Source organism: Conger conger, chromosome 17, assembly GCF_963514075.1.
Source record: "Conger conger chromosome 17, fConCon1.1, whole genome shotgun sequence".
NCBI classification, from domain to species: Eukaryota; Metazoa; Chordata; class Actinopteri; order Anguilliformes; family Congridae; genus Conger; species Conger conger.
In genome coordinates, this window is record NC_083776.1 from 27,241,729 (window position 1) to 27,262,356 (window position 20,628).

Below are 20,628 nucleotides of genomic sequence, written 5' to 3' on the forward strand. Positions count from 1 at the left end.
AAAGGCAGGCGTACTAAAATGGAAAGCAGTCATACTGAAATGAACAGCAGTCATCCTGGAAGGCCCTAATTAAAATGGCAATCTATGATTTTCTCCTATGAACAAATACCATATTTGAGACATATTCCACAATCTACACTTGATTCACACCTAGTCTATTATCATTAGTTTTAATTCATTCCCTCTTTGAGGAGGCAGCTTCTCAAACCTGTGATTTTGAAGTGTGTCTGGTGTCTGTGGTTATTGAGTGAGTTTAGAAGGACTTCGAAGTTAATTACATCTCCAGAATGCAGGAATTCTCTAATGAGATTTCCTCTTCTCCTGCCCTGATGCGATATTCAGATGTGAGATTTAGTCAGAAGTCAGAATGATGTGTGTTTTAATTTCGCTCCTCTTTCCTCTAATCTTTCATAATCATGGAACTACCAGGAGTGAATAATGAGTTTGCAAGTGAAAGTGGCTTCCTCTAAAATGTGTTTATCCAGAAGAAGGTTTACGCAGAGTAACATGAGCCAGCTGTGCTTGATGATAGCAGGGGAGAAGTACAGTAGGGGTCACTGTTGAGCTGGCAGCGGTTGGATTTTGTGTTGAGTAATGAGGTCACAGCAGTAGGTAATGAGGATAAGTGGAACGGGGGGCTGGGTGCTTCAGTTGTTTTTATTCTGGGCCCTCCAGGAGGCCTTCTTTGATATACGGCACATCTTAAGTGATGAATCAAGTGCCAATCACCTTTCTCAAAGAAATTAGAACTGTGGTGTCCTGAAATTAACTTAAACCTTCTGTAATTGGCACCTGAACTATCTGTCACAATACAGTGTCAACTAAAGATCAGAGATTGTTTCTCTCTGATCATGCCCAATTGGGTAGATTGCTGTGCGACCTTAGTTTGACTTGTTAGGAAGATCTTCACATCGTCTTGCTAACGAGGCAGAGTATTTCAGTGACATTACTCTGCCGTGCTTAGGTTGTGGGTCCAGTGTGTGTGGTGAGCTGAGGAGGTTCAAGAGAAGGAGTGAGAGTGGAGTATTACTGTCAGTCTGCAAAGCGAGGTGTTTGTCCAAGAGCAGAGGCAAAGACACATGAGGCAAGGAGTAAAATACAGACATTACTAACAATAACCAAAATAACAAACAGGCAAGAATCATGAAAAACACACTGAATGCAAAAATAAAAACATTATGAGGCAACAAGGTAACTCAAAAAATGACTGATAAACTTCACTCTTAAAAAAGGTTCTGAAATAGTTATTTGGCTTGATTCCTTAAGAAGAACCCTTTTTAGTTCTTTATGGAACCCTCTGTCATAAGTGTGAAGTTTCAAAGCTCCCTGGCAAAGAACCATTTTGCCTGACAAAATAACCCTCTCACTTGATATGATTTGTCTATGGCATCACAGGGTTCCAATTGTAACATTTTTTTAGAGTGTAGAGAATCACATGAGATAGAAGGCTGAGGATGTATGTGAATACAACGAAAACCAAGTGCCGGCATAGCACAAAAAATGGCAAACCAAATGCTGAGAACAACCAGGTGAGACTAATGACTAACAACACATGGATGGAGAAAGCTAAGGGAGAGACTAACAAGGGAACAAGCAAAGCACACAGGGAAAACAGGGAAAGACACCGTAAACAATAAAGGGAAGCAAAGCAAGGGGGAACACATGCAGTGACAATTTCATTCTTCAGCTGTGTTCACTGGAGGTGGGAAGAACAAGGTCTCCTATCAGCAAGATTACCTGTTGAAACAGCTAGTAGCTGGGATACGGTGGATTTGTTGTGAACAGTGCCACTTTTTGTGAGATACTATTTACATGCAAATCACTGTGCTTAAAATATCAATCAAAGACAGGCCTTGAGACGGGGAAAATGGCGAGATGTGGCTGGCCGATGGCAGGGGCCGGGGGGTGGGCGGTGTGACTGAGAGTGTGTACTGGAGGACTGCTGGATGTCCTCAGACTTCTCACATACACATCGCATCAGAGCTAGACAGCCGCAACATCAAATATTCACAGGGGCTCAGAGTATGTGTGTTCGGTTAATGAGCCGGTCCAGCCCTACCTGACTGCTGCTGCCAAGACACTTTTTCAAATTATTATTATGTACTTTATTTAAACTCGATAACATCATAGGTCAAGACATTACAATGAAAAGAAAACATTAAAATGACAATTTATTTTGTGCTGTCCAACCACGTCTGACCACTGCTGCTCACTTTTTTGTCTGTAATTCTGGGCCAAAAGTATGTGTATGTAGCTCTTAGAAAATATTAAGGACACAGGTCATAGGTTGATAGAATATGCCCCCTGAACCTCATATAGCACCTAAAACTGCACAGGAGTAGCTCCAATTCTGACAACCACTTTGGCCGCCTGATGTGTAATGGTGTTCTGATGGGTGCTACAGTTTGTGTGAATTAAAGGCCATTTCTACAGCAGTCCCAGAGTTTCATAGGATTTATGGGCTGGGATGTGTGGTATAAAATGTGTTTCATTTACCCAGAAGCCCCCTGTGGAAACCATCACTCGGCAGTAGGCAACTCAGGAGTATTGTAGACAAAGCTCTTTGGGGGTTAAAATTTAAGAACATAATTCAGTAGAAAGATGAAAGATTGTTGCCTTTGCCGGCTATGGACAGAGGAACAAAGACACGGGATGCCTTCAGAAAGTATTGCGTGACAAAGAGAGTGAAAAGAGAAGAAGTGCTGAGTTGCAGTGATGGCCGATTTCAGCTCCCAGCTGCTTGCATGATGAGAATATTCAGCCTGTCACTTTGCCTTCTGCCTTTTAAAGCACCCAGCATCTGGTCTTCCACACATTCAAGCGTCTCTGCTTCCACTAAGAGTCTTGATGTATTATTACATAAATTCATAACTCTGCATGTTGAAAAATAATACTTCCAAGTGACATTGAACGTGTTGCCACCTAAGCTTTCCTCCTTCGGTGGACAGTTTGAAACATGAACTACAGTAAAAACTCCTGGCACCCTTGGGTCTATTGTCTTACATACAGAATCAGCAAGTTTTTTGTTCCAGTGGATGTGAAAATAAACCCCAGAGAACGTGTTTGTTTGGCCATTGCAGGTGTTTATAAACCAGCCTGATCAGGGGCTTTGGCTTTGTTTAGGCCCAGCTTGTTCCTCTGGTAAAAATATAAACCTTCAGCTGTGTATATTTTAAGATAGGACTGGGGATATAAACCACTGCTAATTCAGCCAAGATTAACTCATCAATTCTACACAGTTAAGTGTCATCCACACAGTTCAGTGTCATCGTCCACAAGGTTAAGTGTCAAGGTATGAGAGAGTACATCTGATCCCTCTTGGACTTGGTTTGAGTTAAATGAACACTGATCATTTTTACTGTGTAGAGTCTGTTATAGCACTTAAACATGTCCTTCAGTCTCAGGTTAATTCAGCTGAGTATCGCATACAGTTCACTCTGCCTTGTTTCCTGCACTTGAGAGAAACCGCAGTTTCAGTTTTCAATGAGCCTCTCTCACCATCGGCTCTCCCGTGTGTATCTGTCGCCCCCTGCAGGAACTTCTACTACATCACCATGCTGCGGGACCCGGTGTCGCGCTACCTGAGCGAGTGGAAGCACGTGCAGCGGGGCGCCACCTGGAAGACGGCCCTGCACATGTGCGACGGGCGCGCCCCCACCCAGGACGAGCTCCCCGCCTGCTACCACGGCGACGACTGGGCCGGCGTCACCCTGCTGGAGTTCATGGACTGCCCCTCCAACCTGGCCAACAACCGGCAGGCGCGCATGCTGGCCGACCTCAGCCTGGTGGGCTGCTACAACCTGTCGTCCATGAACGAGAGCGAGCGCGCCCGCATCCTGCTCAGCAGCGCCCGCGCCAACCTGCGCAACATGGCCTTCTACGGCCTGACCGAGTTCCAGCGCAAGACGCAGTACCTGTTCGAGCGGACGTTCAACCTGCGCTTCATCTCGGCCTTCACGCAGATCAACAGCACGCGGGCGGCCAGCGTGGGCATCGGCGAGGGGGTGCGGCAGCGCATCCGCCAGCTCAACGGCCTGGACGAGCAGCTGTACCAGTACGCCAAGGACCTGTTCCTGCAGCGCGTGCAGGCGGCGCGCCAGAGCGAGCGCCGGCAGCAGAGAGAGCAGCGGCTGCAGAGGAGGGAGGAGCGCCGCTGGCTGAAGGAGAGGCACTCCCTCCTGGCCCAGCGCCGCCCGCAGGACCCCGCCCCCACCCAGGACTACGCCAGTCAGGTGGTGCGCTGGTGATCCCCCCCCCCCCCCGTCGCTAAGGGAGCACTCCCTCTGACCGCTCCCGCTCTCCCCGCTCCTGTTCCTTTCTGTCACTCTTTCTGTCTCTCTCTGTCTTTCTTTTTCTCTTCTCGGTCTTACGCTATCTCTGCATTTCCTGTGTCTGTTTCTCTCTCTCTCTCTGCACTTCTGTCTCTCTCCCTCCCACTCGCAGTGGGATCTACAGTAATCTCTGAATGAATCCGTGACTCTCGCATTGTGAGTGTTTCTTCGGTGTCTTAAATTCTCAAAAAGGATGTATTTATTTATTAATTTATTTGAATATTTATTTTTTATTTTGTATTCACCTCCTCACTCCTGTAGGTTGTCAGTTATTTATGATTGTACAGATTGCTGTGGCTTTATATGGACAGAACATTAATCTTAAGGGTGAAACGACCAAAGCTGATGAAACATTTTAGTAAATGTTCTCTAGGGCTTCAATCAGTACTGGGACATGTCTTCATTGGGGACAGAATACTGTTTTACTGAATACAGGACAAAATAATACAATAATGCATGTTCCCATACAGTGGTAATTTTGTGAAAGAACAATAAAGTGAACAGTAAATCAACTTGTCCTCTGATCTCGCTCAAGCGTCTTAATTGAACCTGAGTTCTTGAGCCAGTCAGGGGACTGATTAAATGGCCACCTACATTACTGTTTCATGAATGTCCAGATTTGCAGGTGTCAAATTGAATTGTACGTTGGGATGAATGTTGCATTTCCTGTGCTTTTCTTTAATGCTGAACATTAAGTGATGTAACATTACAATTACATAAGGCTCTTTGACATTCTCATGCAGACACTCCCGTACTTGAACACACACACTCACACAAGTGCGCGCAAATGCACTCACAGGTTCAAGCACACCCATGTCCTAAAGTCATATCCACAAGTGCACATGTGCACACACACACACACATAAATGGACGAAAACTATTTCCCTCTAAAGCATAGCTGTGCTGCTTTCTCTTCCCACAGAAACTCACAGTGTGAAAGATTTTAACATCCGGAAGGAAGAAGGCCTCAAAGTTGCTAATGATATCCAAAATTTTGTTGCGACATCCATATTTTCAGAGACAATGATAGAATGTACTGAATTCACCAGAAGGCTCCGGTCTTTCAGGAATAATACAGGTTGAGGATGCAAAGAATTGTATGGGTTTGATGTAAAGAAAAAAGTTCAGTGAACTGAAATTGAATACCATTTGAGCCGGGCAACATTATCTGTTCAGGTTTTCACTGGTCTTTCGCTTTTAAGTTAAACTATTTACTTTTTTTGTGCCTTTTCTCCCCAATGTTGGAATGCCCGAACTTACTCACAGTCCTCTAATGCATGTGTTGTCAGCCACTGCTTCTTATCACAGTGCAGTTCCAGGCCCATGCAGACCTGCTGGAGGAAGACACCTCATGTGCAGCTTAACACACAAACTTGTGGGCGCCCCATTCAACAATGGGAGTCAATGATTAGTCATTTTTAGCCTGGCCAGCTGAAGCCTTCCCAACTTTTGAACCAATCGGGAATCAGCCTGTTGGGCTACTGACCTCAGTGGTCCAGAGTGGTTACCAGGCCCCAGGGCCCATCATGCCCTAGAGCAGTGCTCTAACAGGATGAGCCACCCAGCAACCCTGTTTCTCATCTCTTTAACTGAGTTATAGCTACTGGTTCAATATCTGCTTTTTTAAATGAAGACTACAAAATCATTTACTAAAATTGTGTGCATGTGTCTCCTTGAGTTAAGATGTGTCACCGTGTTATCAATTTGTTTATCCATTATTTAAATATTTAGATTTTTTAAATTAATTTTTAGGCTGGCACGGATGGTGCAGTGGGTAGGTCCTGGGTTCGAATCCCTGGACAGGACCTCTCTGTGCAGAGTTTGCATGTTCTCCCCGTGTCTGCGTGGGTTTCCTCCGGGTACTCCGGTTTCCTCCCACAGTCCAAAGACATGCAGGTTAGGCTGAGTGGAGAGTCTAAATTGCCCGTAGGTATGAGTGTGTGAGTGAATGGTGTGTGTGCCCTGCGATGGACTGGCGACCTGTCCAGGGTGTATTCCTGCCTTTCACCCAATGTATGCTGGGATAGGCTCCAGCCCCCCTGCAACCCTGTTCAGGATAAGCGGGTTAAGATAATGGATGGAAATGCATTTTAAGCTTTAATGAAGTATGCCATATGTAATTTTGCAGGGTAACAATATTAAATGTTTTCAAGAACATTGCCATGCTTTGATCAATATGAAATAAACCATTCTAGTATTGAAGCTGTGGATCACTTCAAATGCTTCAACCATGTCATGTAGTTGGCCACTTTGAGGGGAGGTTCTGGAGAGCACCATTATTAGGGGCGAGACCATGTGGTGTGTATCAGGCAGCCAACTCTAAACTCACATTCACATTCCCATAATCCCCTGTGTGGTAGGAGCTCTATTCCCCACTGTGGGGCTTTCTGTGCTGTGATTCCCTCTCTGTGTGTAACCCTCCCTCTCTGCTTTCCCTACATCTGTTTAATGTAGGCAAATAATAATGTAAAATACTATCATGTAAATGGCTAACTGTCTGCTCTCCTTTTTCAAAAATAAAACAAAATGTATGCATTGGGGAATTTAAAGGGCCAGCTTTAATTTCAGATTATAATGATCATAATCATAATCAGACTATTTTACAGTGCAATCTAATTGTAGGTAATCGTTTTATTGGCTACTCTTTTTCTGTTAATCATGCAAGGACACCTCCGTCCAGAAATGCAAACTAACTGCAGCTAATTCTTGGTCAGGTCACGTGACTATAACAATGAAATGGTATGCAATGAGATTACTTAAGGTGCCTTTTGGAAGCCCTGTTGTGTGTGTGTGTGTGTGTGTGTGTGTGTGTTACATTACACACACAGGTATACATAGTGAAATGCACAATAAATGAGCTTATGAGTCCAAGAAGGATCAATAAAATGTGCTCTGTGAAGAGGTTATTTAACACTGTACATCTTGCTACACAAAGCTAATAAAACCACATTTAGGTTCCCCATTATGGATGTCCAGTTCAATTGTGGACGGTGTCATGTCTCACGGCTGTTTCTCTGGCATAGATTTATTGTGAGAATCCCTCTAAAGAATTACACTTCAAGGGCGCGCACTTGCTTTAAACTTCTGACACAGTTAGAGGGGACACTCAAAGTTGAGTGTGCTGGAAATACATTTTCCCAGAACCCCTGAGACATGCAAAACCCCTGGGCCCTGCTCGGTGCACTGTGCAGAGCAGTGAGAGTTAAATGGGCTCGCATATTAAGCAAAGCCATCACACACACACTGCATCATTTTTATGTGAGGACTGAGAAATCTGAATAGAATCCCAGCTGCCTTGTGGTATTATGCAAGACCAGTACAATCCAACCAAATGAGTCATAACAAAGAAGGATTGTGTCCGTTGACAGTATTCCTCTTTTTCTGTGCTATGAAAGTTCTTTTGATATTAATTTTAGAAATGTTTATTCCGGATATTGGCTACCCACTTTGGGTGCACGGCTGCACGTACACCTACTTTTCTTTAATGAAGGTCAATGGTAAACTATATCAACCGGATATTAGGCTATATGGTCTGAGAGAGAATTCCATAGAAGTAGAGAGTTTTATTCACAAGCCTCTAAACATTGTAAATGTGTGAACCTGTCTGTTCCTGTTTTATTTGCTGCAATGTGTTAGAATGTGAGTATTGTGGTTATCTGGTTTGATCTGCAAGACTTGCTAATGTTCAGTGGATAGCACTGGCAGTGTTGGAAACAAATCCGTAATAATAACAAGAATGGCTGTCCTGCCAACCAATACAAGGAAATGCAGAATAAGAAAATGAATAAGATACTGACATTATCACATCATTACATTTTTATGCTCACACTATGGTTATGTTACATTTTACAATTCCCAATTATGGACTGATCCTCTTGAGATCGTTTCTGGGTACATTTGCCCCAGTGGAGACTCTCAGAGTTGCAGGTCCACCAGTGGTTGCCTGAACAACATCTATGGTGTGATGAAATCATGTTGCCTACACTCAGAGTGCTTCTCCTAGATGTGCGTGTTCTGTCATTTTTAGGTTTTTGTTCTAGTACCCCTTGAGAATATGTAAGTGCTACAGTATGATACCAATAAATTCTGCATCTTCAAAAAGAAATAAAAAGAAAACTTTCAGACTTTACAGTGTGCATATATTTATTTAGTTCGCTCCAGTTCCCATTCAGACACCTTGACCGAATGTAAATCTGCTGAGCACCACCAAAAATGTCCACCCGCAACACATCACTGGTCACCCCCACAGAGCGGTCCAACCAGGAGAAGCTAGAAGTTAATTTGCCTGTGGACTCTTGCCTGCCTGTGGTCTCTTGATACTCCACCACAGTTTTAATACAAGCCTTACGAGCAGAATTTGAAACGTGCTTTCTCTCTCTCTATCTCGGCAGCTGCTTGTGTGAGATTTCCGTCACAGGGCAGGAGAGGATACGTTGTGCTGCATAAACAGCCCATGGAAGATACAGCCGTCCTCCTAGACTCACTGAGAGCCTGCAGGCATTTGCAGGACTGAAATTGTGTTGAAATATCTGTTTTACTTATCAGTGCTGACGGCATAGGCACTACTGGCGCGGCTGGGCCCCTCTCTCTGCAGGAAATCTTTCCCTAGCTGCTGACACACTCCAGTAAATAAGAAAAACGATTGTGCTTTCCCTCATACCGAATTCACAACTGTATTCAATTAGATCTGGGAATAACTGAAGTTGCATTTTTTTTTGCTTTTTTTACTTTATCTGCAGAGTTCACGTTGGAGAATATCCTGCCTCACGTACAAGTTGAACAAAATGTACAGTTTTCCACAAAAAAACCTCTGTGACTTTCCTGCCACCACACCGAGGGCAAATGGTCTTCCGTTGAAAACAGATCAGCCTATTGATGCGACCCACGACCCATGGGGCATTTCTACAAAAATAGCAGTAGATACTTTTGTATCTACTGCATATCTGGCAGCAGCAAAGTGGTTTGAGGCTCATTTGATACCTTGGACCCTTGATGACTTAAAACCATTTAGTCGACAAATGTGTTCCATAACCTTACTGTAGCAATGTAATTTACAGCAGAATCTAGTCCCAACCCCCAATTCTGTCAATTCTGTTACTCCGGTACTTGTTTTACCTCTCTCCCCATTTCATGTCTCCGCCACCCACTCCTTATATGAATTTCCTTCCTGTCTTGTCCCAGCTGCTTCTTGTTATCTGTTCCCCAGCACTCACACCTCTTAATCGTTTAGTTCATTTGTTAATGTGATTAAACCTGCCTGTTTGTTCATTGGTTGCTAGTTCATCAGTTCTGTTTTCCCTGTGTAAGGCTGTCCTCTCCTCTCCTCTCATTTATATTCTGTTCTGTTTCGATTTTTGGATGGCCTGGCTCTTTGGACTCTGTCTTTGGATTGCGATCTCCGCACCTCTACCCTGTTTTGACTGATCACCCAGTTTTTGAACTTTGCTTGTTTGGATTACGCTCTGTCTACCCCTTATCTGCTTACTTTATTAAATCTGCTATTTTCTTGTTATTCCTGAGTCTGCACTTGGTTCCTGACAAATTCCCATAGAGATCCATTCAAATGCAAAGAGTTTTATCATCGCTTGTAGGACAACCTGAAAATAAGATTTCCAGACTCTGATGTTGGTAGGTCACAGACATCAGGAAGTCATAGCATGCGAAGGATATGCAACACAAACATGACTAATTTTATTTACATAACGTTGCTGTGTCCCAAATATTACGGTGCCCTGAAATGGGGCATATGTATAAACAGTGCTGTCATTTCTACAAGGTAAAACCAAAATGTATAAAAATGCCCTTTCTTAAAATCTGATAATGTGCACATTGACCACATTTAATTATTACAAATCTCAAATTCTGGAGTAGAGGCAAATATATAAATGATGGATCTTTGTCCCAAACATTATGCAGGACACTGTATATATGGTATGTAATACTGTATTACTATTAATGTATTTGAGCCAAACTGTATGTACTAATTAGTGTTGTGAACCTTTTACTTGAACTGGTTCCCAACAGATACTTTTCTAACAGATACTTTTCTAAGTCAGTATTTTGTTTCCCTAACAAAGTGAAAAATAAATTGTTTAATCTAATAAGAGAGGTGCCATCCCAGTTTAGTACCCTAAATGTACCGTGCCCACTAGCAGCCTTCTGTTGGCACTGCCAGAATTTTTATAGTGCCAATTTTGCTGTTGCCGACAGCAACCTGATAGGTGTTGCTTGGTGTGATGCAGTGCAGTGCATAAGTATTTGGACAGTGTCACATTTTTTGCTGTATACTCCAGTACAATGGATTTGAAATGAAATAATGAGGCTAAAGTGCAGACTGCCAACTTTCATTTGAGGGTATTTACATCCACATTGGGCATTTCGTGTAGGAATTACAGCCCTTTTTATACTTAGTCCCCCAGTTTAGGGGAGCAATTGTAATTGGACGAATTGAAATGATCTGAAATAAAGTAGTCATATTTAGTATTTATTCACAAATCCTATGTACTTGACGGCTGCCTAACGTACAGTAACCATTGACCAGACCCTGGGTATTTTCCTTGGTGATGCTCTGCCAGGACTGTACTGCAATCTTCCATTCCAGTTTACTTCTGGGACATTTTGCTTTCAGTCTTGTCTTCAGCGAGTGAATTACAGGACAGAGACTTGGCCACTTGGCCTCCTTGGTTGCTTGCTTTAGCAGTATTTTGGTGCCATTCTCCTGCCGCAAGGTCAAGTACCGTCCACTGGGTTTTGGTTGGATCTGGGCAGATAAGATGTTTCTGTACAGTTCAGAATTCATCCTGCTACACCCATGAGTATATCATCGATTAAGACAAATGAGCCAGAATTATGGACACAGTACTCTTCATTCTCTGTACACAGCACGGATGTATTTACCTGATATTGCAGGGCACGTTTTGTTACAATGTAGATAGTCTTGATTAGGTTGTGCTGAAAGCTAATGTGGATGTGGTGTGTATTTTTATTGTACTTAATTAACCTATTAAAACAGATTTTTTCTAAATTGAATTTATCGGATAATCTCCATGATATGAAGTAAAACACTGTGTGTTTAACCTGCCAGTGGATTAGGCCTGTAAAAAAGAATATTTTAATGTTTTCCACACTATTTCCAGTTTATTATTTCAACATAGAGGATGAAACTGTATATATTTGTTTTATATTAAAGTGCTTGATTTATTGATTTTATTTTACATTACTGTCTGCAAGTCTCCTATGATTCCACTGGGAGATTTACTGTTGACTGACATCTCATGACCTGTGTACTCTTACTCATTGTAACACTGGGCTGAACTGTGATGAACTGTGGAGGCTGGAATAAATGTTTATACAATGACCAATGTATTTAAACCCACAGGCCTAATTTAACAACTGTACTTTTTCACTGCCAGCAAGAGGACTTTGCAAAAAGTTGGAGTGTTCCTACTTATTTCCACCAGTAATGTGTATACGTGTGTGTGTGTGTGTGTGTGTGTGTGTGTGTGTATGTGTGCATGCGTGTGTTTACAGTATATGCAGCAGAATATTATTTGCTTTACCAAAGAGTATCAGCTTTGGTGACAGTAATGCAAATAACCACACATTACAACAGTGGCATGCAGAAGAGAATCTCTGAACACACAACCTGTCAAACCTCTAAGTGGATAGGCTACAGCTGCAGAAGAAAAAAATAAGTCTAATAAATACCTAATGAATTGCTCGCGGAGTGTATAACTGTGGAGATAGCAGATCTTTGAGGGATTGCCTATGCAGAGCATCTGAATCCTTCAGCTGTCCCTCAGGAAGGCCTAGTAGGTGCCCTTGTCGACAGTCACCACGGCAATAGCCATTGGGGATTTGAGCCTCGGCCTGCAGCAGAGTGTTCCTGCGGGCAGGAGGCCGCAGAGGGCCTGCTGGAGCCTCCCCCCGGCCAGCGTGTACAGCGGCAGGTTCAGGCAGGCGTTGAGGGCCGCCACGGGCCGGAACAGGATGTAGGCCACGTTAGCGCCCTCGCGCAGCACACAGCTCTGGCTGGCCCGCGTGTAGACCCTCAGCATGCGCAGGACGTGGTACGGCGTGAAGCTCAAAGCAAAAACGACCAGCACCGCCAGGCTCATCCTGCGGGCTCGGAGCCGCGAGGGCGTCCGGGGGCCCAGCCCGCCGCTCAGGGCCTGGGCCACGCACACGTAACACTGCACCACCACCACCAGGGGGAGCAGGTAGCCCAGCGCCGTCAGCAGCCAGTTGTACAGGACCAGCCTCTCGGACTCGCTGCTGGCAAAGTCCACGCACTTCCTGGTGCTGTTCATGTCCAACCTGATGGTGTTGAGCATGGGGTACATCTCCAGACCTGTCAGCCCCCAGGCCGCCAGGCAGGAGGCCACGGCCCACCTCCTCTCCTGCAGCCGGCCGGACCTCAGGGGGTGCACCACGGCCGCGTAGCGGAAGGCGCTGACGCAGGTGAGGAGGAGGATGCTGGCGTACAGGTGGAAGTGGAAGGCTATGCGTAGCGCGTAGCACAGCGGGCTGTCCATGGGCAGGAGGTCCGGGGCGCTGTAGTGCAGGACGAAGAAGGGCAGGCTCATCACGTACAGGAGGTCAGCCGCCGCCAGGTTCAGCATCATCACGCTGTTGCTCGTCCACGGACGCACCTTGCCCGCGTAGAGGACGATGGCGGTGATGTTTCCCAGGAAGCCCACCACGAAGATGATCCCGTATGTAACCGGGAGGTAGGTCCCCTGCAGGGCCTCGTCCAGATGCCGGCAGCTGCCTTCGCCTGAGTCCTTACTCGCCATCGCTGTTCAGCTGCAGGGTCGTCGAAGGCCTGGGAAGACAGGGACACCCCCAGCTTAAAGGGATTGATCGCTATCTGGAGTTTTTTCCTGTTGTTACAATCGGGCATCAGTAGTTTGGATTAATTATCGCTTTTTGGAAAATGTTTTACCTTTAATAGACATTCCCTGTCCAGATATTCATGATCTCATTCGACACTATCAGGCTACAGTCTTGTGGTTAATATTACCAGGAAGGTTTTAGAAACTGGGAGAGTCCCCTGCTTACATGCAAGCTGAATTGATTAATTATTAATTAATTCAGGTTGTCTTTGTGATTTGGTTTAGAGCAAGGATTTTTAACATCACTTGCATAGTGCACACAGTTTTCGCTTTCTGTAGTAATAAGCTTTTATGTCAATCGAAATGTAGATGTATTTGAAGAGTTTCATAAATGCCAAAAACTGAAATAACAGTGTCACAGCATCTACTGATGGTAAGTCAGTAAAAGTAAGTCAGTTGTGATTAATTGTATTGCATGTGTGGATTCATACCATGCCATTTGAAATAGTTCAATAATTTATTGGATAATTATGAAATGTCGCATTGCCCCATTTATTAGTTAAAAAAAAAAAAAGTAAAAATGGTGACACCAAAAATGTATATATACATTTCACTTCAATGTATTCAATGTGGGAAGGCTACATTTACATTACATTACATTTTATTTATCAGATAATTTTATCAACCATACCAAACAGTCATACAAACATATCAAGGTCATACAACAAACAAGCATTGTTTATAGAGGATGCTCGTTGTGCCTCTGCATTCCTTACGTCTCTATTAGAACTAATTATGTTGGACTGAACTGACCGGAACTACACAATATTGGAAAACACAAGTACAAAACAATGGTAAATACAGTACACAAGTACAGGCAGGGTGATTGCTGTAACATACAGCCAGAACCAAATAACCTAACTGGCAATGAGCAGTTAAACAGTTTAAACAGTTATAGTATGGTCTGGATCCCGTGGAGTCCACTCTATTCTTCTTACAAATTGATTTAGGATGTATCCCAGTACATGACAAGCAAGTATATTTTTTATTCACCTGAGGCAGAAGTAGAGATATTGTTACAGAAGGTATGGGGTCACAGTACTCACTGTTGTCTGCTGAGGTCTACCTGCATTGATGACTTTGGAATTTCTCTGTATTTCCAGGAGATGGACAGGCTTTTTCAGCCCTCCCAAATGCAGTCACGTGGTCTCCAGCCGAACGTGAGCCGAGTTCATCTCTCAGCAGAGCAAGAGGACACAGGAGGAAATGATGAAGCTGTGAATATGTGGGACAACTGCCCAGGACTCACTGTGTAAACAGAGACCACAGAGGGAGCTGAAGGCCAAACACAATGCTACTAAACAGACTGTATGTCTCCTGTTTCTGACATCAGACCATTTTACAAAAAACTAATTAAATGTAGTAATAAAAAGATTAAAGTAGGTGCCCTTGTCGACTCCACAAAATGAAAAAAATCTGCCAAAATAATCTTACAGGAAATATGGCAGCTGAAAGTGATACTCGGAAATTGACTGGTAAAAGTTACTGGTAAAATATCTGGCTTTTTATTACATTCCCCTTCCTTGTTTGCTGACCTCGTCCGTCAGACTGGAATGGAAGGAAAATTATAAAAACAAGAGCATGTGGGCTAGCCTTTGCCCCAGAGCTCTGTGATTCATAAAATAATAACTGAATAAAAACATTCATTTATGAGCTTTTCATACCCATGTTAAAATAAGGAGCAATGGGGGCCGTACTTCTGGTTGTCATGCCAAATAGATGCAGTGGCAACCATCATTAAGACTATGGCTATGGCTATGGGATGACCCTAAATTGTTTGCATTCTTTGAGAATATCTTAAATGTGCCAATCAACAAATGAATGACAATATTGTGCATAAGTTTTAATGTAACTCAGACATTCAAGCTCAGTTCTATTTCACAACTTTGAAACTATTTTTTTTATTTATTTTGTTTGTTGCGCTATATGGTTCTGTACAACTTAACACGGATGGTGCAGTGGGGGGGCGGGGGGGGGGGGATGGTGCAGTGAGGGGGCACTGCCGCCTCACAGCAAGGAGGTCCTGGGTTCGAATCTCCGTCGGCCGGGACCTCTCTGTGTGGAGTTTGCATGTTCTCCCCATGATTGCGTGGGTTTCCTCCGGGTACTCCGGTTTCCTCCCACAGTCCAAAGACATGCAGGTTAGGCTGATTGGAGAGTCTAAATTTCCCGTGGGTATGAGTGTATGAGTGAATGGTGTGTGTGCCCTGCGATGGACTGGCGACCTGTCCAGGGTGTATTCCTGCCTTTCACCCAATGTATGCTGGGATAGGCTCCAGCCCCCCTGCGACCCTGTTTAGGATAAGCGGGTTAGGATAATGGATGGATGGATGGATGGAAGTGTAATGGGATTTCAATTGCTCTAAATTAGACTGACAGATGTTGTTTCAAGATCAGATCAAGACAGAAATAATTGTGAGGGCTATGAAGACCATCCGTAATTAATTTAACAATATTCAATCTGTCAAAGTCAAATCAAAATGAAATGAGATTGGTTCTCAACAATCACTTAAAATGTAGTGGTGGGAACTACCACAAGATGGCAGTAAAGAGACACAGATGTCTCAAGAATGCAGGCTGTCAGTTATCCAGTGATGTGGGTATGACCACCAGTGAGGTTCCTGATATAAATGTTACATTATACATTGACTAGAGGTTTTGAGGGTGCATGGAGTATCTTTATCTTGCAGCTTTTTAAAATGCTATGAGCTTTGTGTTGTTCTGCTCTATGGAAACCAATTAATATAGATCCACGCATTAGGAATGCACAGCGTGCAAACAATGACCAAAATGTAATCTCTAATAATATAATGTAAACCCAGTATGATATTTACCGCATGTAAAAATGATGGACACTTTTTCTATTTCAGTTTTCATTCTTGCTGAATACTTACAGTGACTCACATCATGTACCCCCTATGTTGATACAGGTGACTCAGTTTGTGGTACATAGACTGATTTAATTTAATTTATTTCCTTTTCATTATTTAGGCGGGGCTAAAGTCCACAACAAACCCATGAACAAAGTGCAATGGCAGCCATAGGAAAAAAGGTGTCCTGAGAGCAAGGTCGTTTTTAAAGCCCAGAGATTAGGCAAACGGTCGTGAACAGGACTGGTGCTGCCCTCTGGTGGACAGTCGCCATCTTCCTTCCTGGCACCACAGTTGGCGTAAAGGTTTGTCTAATTCTTTTTTTTTTTTTTTGATATTTTTTAGGCCTTTTTCAGCTTTATTGGACAGTATATAGTATAGAGAGAGAGGAAGAATGGGAGCGAGAGAGAGGGGAAGACATGCGACAAATGTCGGACGGTCGGATTCAAACCGCCGACGTCACGGCTCGCAATGAGCATGCGGTCAGTGCTCTACAGGCTGCGCCACCGAGACACCCCAGGTTTGTCTAATTCTGACACGGAGTTAGATAGAGTTAGATCAGCTGGTTTTATACCCCACTAAACTTTGGAGAGGGCGGGGGCATTCCAGTGTTTATACATTGTATGCACAACAGATATGGGCCTACACTGAGGGCAGATATGCTTGTGTTTGGGCTCCTCCCATCCACTGCCCTCATTTACCCGTCATTTTGGAATACCCAAACTGTCCCATTGCTGTCACATCATCTGTCCTTCCAGTCGCTCTGAGCTTGCTACAGGTACTGCAGCAGGGGAATGGAGGTGACGTGAGCCAGAGGAGGCGCTGGTGAGTGATGGGGTGGAGGCATGGGGGGGCTATTCTCCCTCACTGCTGTTGCTACAGTGATTGAGGCATCAGGCATCCCATGTGACACTAGCATGGATCCAGACTGTGGGGTGCATGTTGGGACCAAATATTCAGGTTTCATTGGAATTGCCAGAAAAGACCAACTCCAATAAAATATTATTCACTTTACTGGGTGAAAAGATTACGTTACATTATAGGTATTTAGTTGATGCTTTTATCCAAAGTGACTCACAGTTGATTAGACTAAACGGGACAATTCCCTCTGAAGCAATGTGGGGTTAAGAGAGAGAGAGAGAGAGAGAGAGAGAGAGACTCAGTCACTCACCTCTCTTGTACTAGTGTGTATTATTGGAATTGAGAAGTGCTTTGTGTTCCAGTTGCCAGTTGCATAATCCATGCCAATCTGTGAAGAGAGACAATAAAGAGGCAGAGGGTGTTCAAATTTATGGCTTGAGACAAATAGAAAAACAGGGATGAAACTGTGAGGGAGAGGAGTCAGTAGAATGCCCTTGAGATGTCTATTAAAGGTTTAGACTAATTATAATAATTGCTCTGGTAATGAAGCAGGAATTTTAACTGCTGTAATCACTTGCAATATGATTATTGCAGTTTCATTGTTTGAATATATCAAAGGTGTTTGGCATGACAGGTTTTACATTATTAATTTCAACAGAGAAAAACCTCTTTGAACTCGAGAAATGCCAAAGCTTGAATGGGTTTAGAAGGCCTACAGTGTAGTATTTGAATGGAATATAGCATGTTCATGCAAATATTTAATCATGTGGCAGCACCTAAATGCATAAAAGCATGCAGACATGATCAAGCGTTTCAGGTGTTGTTCAGACCAAATGTCAGAATGGGGAAGAAATGTGATCTCTGTCACTTCGACCACGGAATGATTGTCGGGTTGAGTCCGCAGAGAATGGTGCAAAAAACTAAAAACATTCGGTGAGCGGCAGTCCTGCGGACAGAAACACCTTGATGAGAGAGGTCAACGAAGAACGGCCCGACTTTTTCGAAGCTGCCTGGAAGGTGATAGTAACGCAAATAACCACACATTACAACAGTGGCATGCAGAAGAGCATCTCTGAACACACAACACGTCAAACCCCTAAGTAGATGGGCTGCAGCAGCAGAATGCCAATAAGTCTAAAAAATACGTCAAAATAAAATACCTAATAAAATGCTCACTGAGTGTATATCAACAGGTAGTAAACATTTTACAAAAAAATATATATGTACACCTACTGATTAATGTGATTATCTAATCAGCCAATCGTGTCCGATGTGCAATGCATAAAATCATGTAGATAAGGGTCAGGAGCTTCAGTTATGTTCACATCAACCATCAGAATGGGGGGAAAAATGTCATTTCAACTGTGGCATAATGGTTGGTGCCAGACAGGCTGGTTTCAGTATTTCTGTAACTGCTGATCAGCTGGGATTTTCACGCACAACAGTCTCTAGTTTACTCAGAATGGTAGGGGAAAACCCAAAAACATCCAGTGAGCGGCAGTTCTGTGGACAGAAACTGATGCTATGAGAAAGGTTGATGAAATATATATGAAACATATATATATATATATATGAAAGCTGTTGATGGTCAACGGAGAATGCCCAGACTTAGACAACCAGTCAATTGTGGTGAGCAGAAAAGCATCTCAGAATACACCACATGTCGAACATTGAGGCAGACGGGCTACAACAGCAGAAGACATGTCAGGTTCCACTCCTGTCAGCCAAGAATAGAAAGCTGAGGCTGCAGTGGGCGCAGGCTCTCTAAAACAGGACAGTTGAAGACTGGAAAAGCGTAGCCAGTTCTGATGAATCTCGATTTCTGCTGAGGCATACAGATGGTAGGGTCAGAATTTGGCATCAACAGCATGAATCCATGCGCCCAACCTGCTTTGTGTCAACAGTCCAAGCTGGTGGCTGTGGTTTAATGGTGTAAACAGCCTATTTCAGTATTGTTGCTGACCATGTGTATCCCTTCATGCCCACGATGTACCTATCTTCTTATGGCTACTTCCAGCATGATAATGAAAAATAAAATGATTGAAGAATTAAAAACAGGATCCTCTGTAAAAACAGAGATTCAAGTGAGGTCAAAAGTCAAGGATTCTCGGTCTTGTTTTCGTTCTCTTCAATCTCTGAGTCTGTTTGAGGCTGACATTTCTACAGAGCAGAATACGGCGGTGCAGTGACCTTTCTGCGGCGGCGTTTTACGTCTGTGATCGGTCCCTTTGAAGCGCCTGGCCAACCGATATGATGAGATCAAAGATGTGTCCTATTTCGTGAAAAGACCGGATTCATTGTGGGTGCAGCGTGAATGCACCTTAAGGCCAGCCGGGACGCGCCATTGAGATTGACTCTCGCTTGATGGAGGAAAGGGCCGGTCGCCCGTTAACGGATTTATCCATCGGTGCGTGTATTTATGGTAAGAGAAAAGGCAATAATGGAATTACAGTGATAATGGGTGGAATTGCAATATTGAAATGTTTGTCCTGCAATATGATTAAAATGAGTATTTGTAAACAGCACTTCATGCGGTTACTGCTGACATTTTCACATTGATCTTTTTTAATTAGCGCCATCCATATGCCCTCGTTAAGTTTGAGTCCCGTGGCTCTGATAACAACTTTAATGTACGCCCAAAAGCAAAGCCTCATGATTGTACAGAGATTGACCTGCAGGGACAGTAGCACAAGACGTTAGGACGTTTATGGGCCAATGGCTCATATTCATAGTCCACCAATCATGCCTTTTCATTAATAGGCCCGCTACGTCCAACACATAACCCCTTTGTAAGCGTTGTCCGTGTTGTGACTTCAGGCATCCCTTGGGTGTTGATAAGTGTTCAGTGATTTGAGTGGAAATCTTTGTTTTATAATATGCCTTAAATTGGAAGGTGGCAAATTTGTGTCATGAGTAGAATTAGATTTTTCTTTTCCACAACTTTTTTTAGTTACAGTAGCTATAAGAAACCAACAAATACCAACAAATAATTTCTTTCCTTTCTCAAATGAACTCCTATTATGTCATGGTGGCTTGCTAATGCTCTAGTCTAGTACCTGTCTCAGAGATGGTTGGTTAGCTTCTAAGTGCCATTTATTTAATAATTGGCTAGAATATGCAGCCAGTGATGGAGCTAATGTTTGTTAACTAGCGACTAGGAATGGCTTTAGATGCATGCATTGCAGGATGAAGTACAATATACACTCAGTGAACAATTTATTAGGTAGACCGGTACACTAGCTTGTTCATGCAAATAAAATCAACCAGAAACGCATTGTTAATGAGAAAGGTCAGAGAATGGCCAGACTGGTCGAAGCTGACAGGAAGGTGACAGTAAAGCAAATAACCACACATTACAACAGTGGTATGCAGAAGAGAGCATGCATCTCTGAAAACAATGCGTCAAGAAAACAAAAAGATTAATCAAAAAAATATGATTAATAAATACCTAATAAAGTGCTCACTGAGTGTAGATGGGAGATGCTGTGCAGTGGTACCGGCCGTTCACATACAAGCCATGTTCTTCTGCCACCATGTCTGAAAACACTGTAATATTGTTATAAGGACTTTCATTGATGGTGTGCGAGCTAATGTCTTGTTATGGGGACACTGAATATGGGGGAGGGATACTTGCTTTGAATGGGCTGTTAAAAGTCAATGGCAGATTGATCT

General features: G+C 43.5%; 2 protein-coding genes across 2 annotated transcripts in view; one reads left to right on the plus strand and one right to left on the minus strand.

Moving 5' to 3' along the window:
- LOC133116298 (heparan-sulfate 6-O-sulfotransferase 3-B-like) overlaps nt 1-4,247 on the plus strand; it is an 84,362-nt gene extending 80,115 nt beyond the window's left edge. Inside the window, exon 2 of the mRNA XM_061225736.1 lies at nt 3,536-4,247. Coding sequence (XP_061081720.1) covers nt 3,536-4,247 — 712 coding nt within the window. The remainder of the gene's footprint in view (nt 1-3,535) is intronic.
- A 7,892-nt stretch (nt 4,248-12,139) lies between these two features.
- On the minus strand, nt 12,140-13,126 carry LOC133116299 (2-oxoglutarate receptor 1-like). The gene has a single exon (XM_061225737.1). It carries the CDS (start codon nt 13,124-13,126, stop codon nt 12,140-12,142), a length of 987 nt encoding a protein of 328 aa, XP_061081721.1.
- Between the last annotated feature and the right edge of the window lie 7,502 nt (nt 13,127-20,628).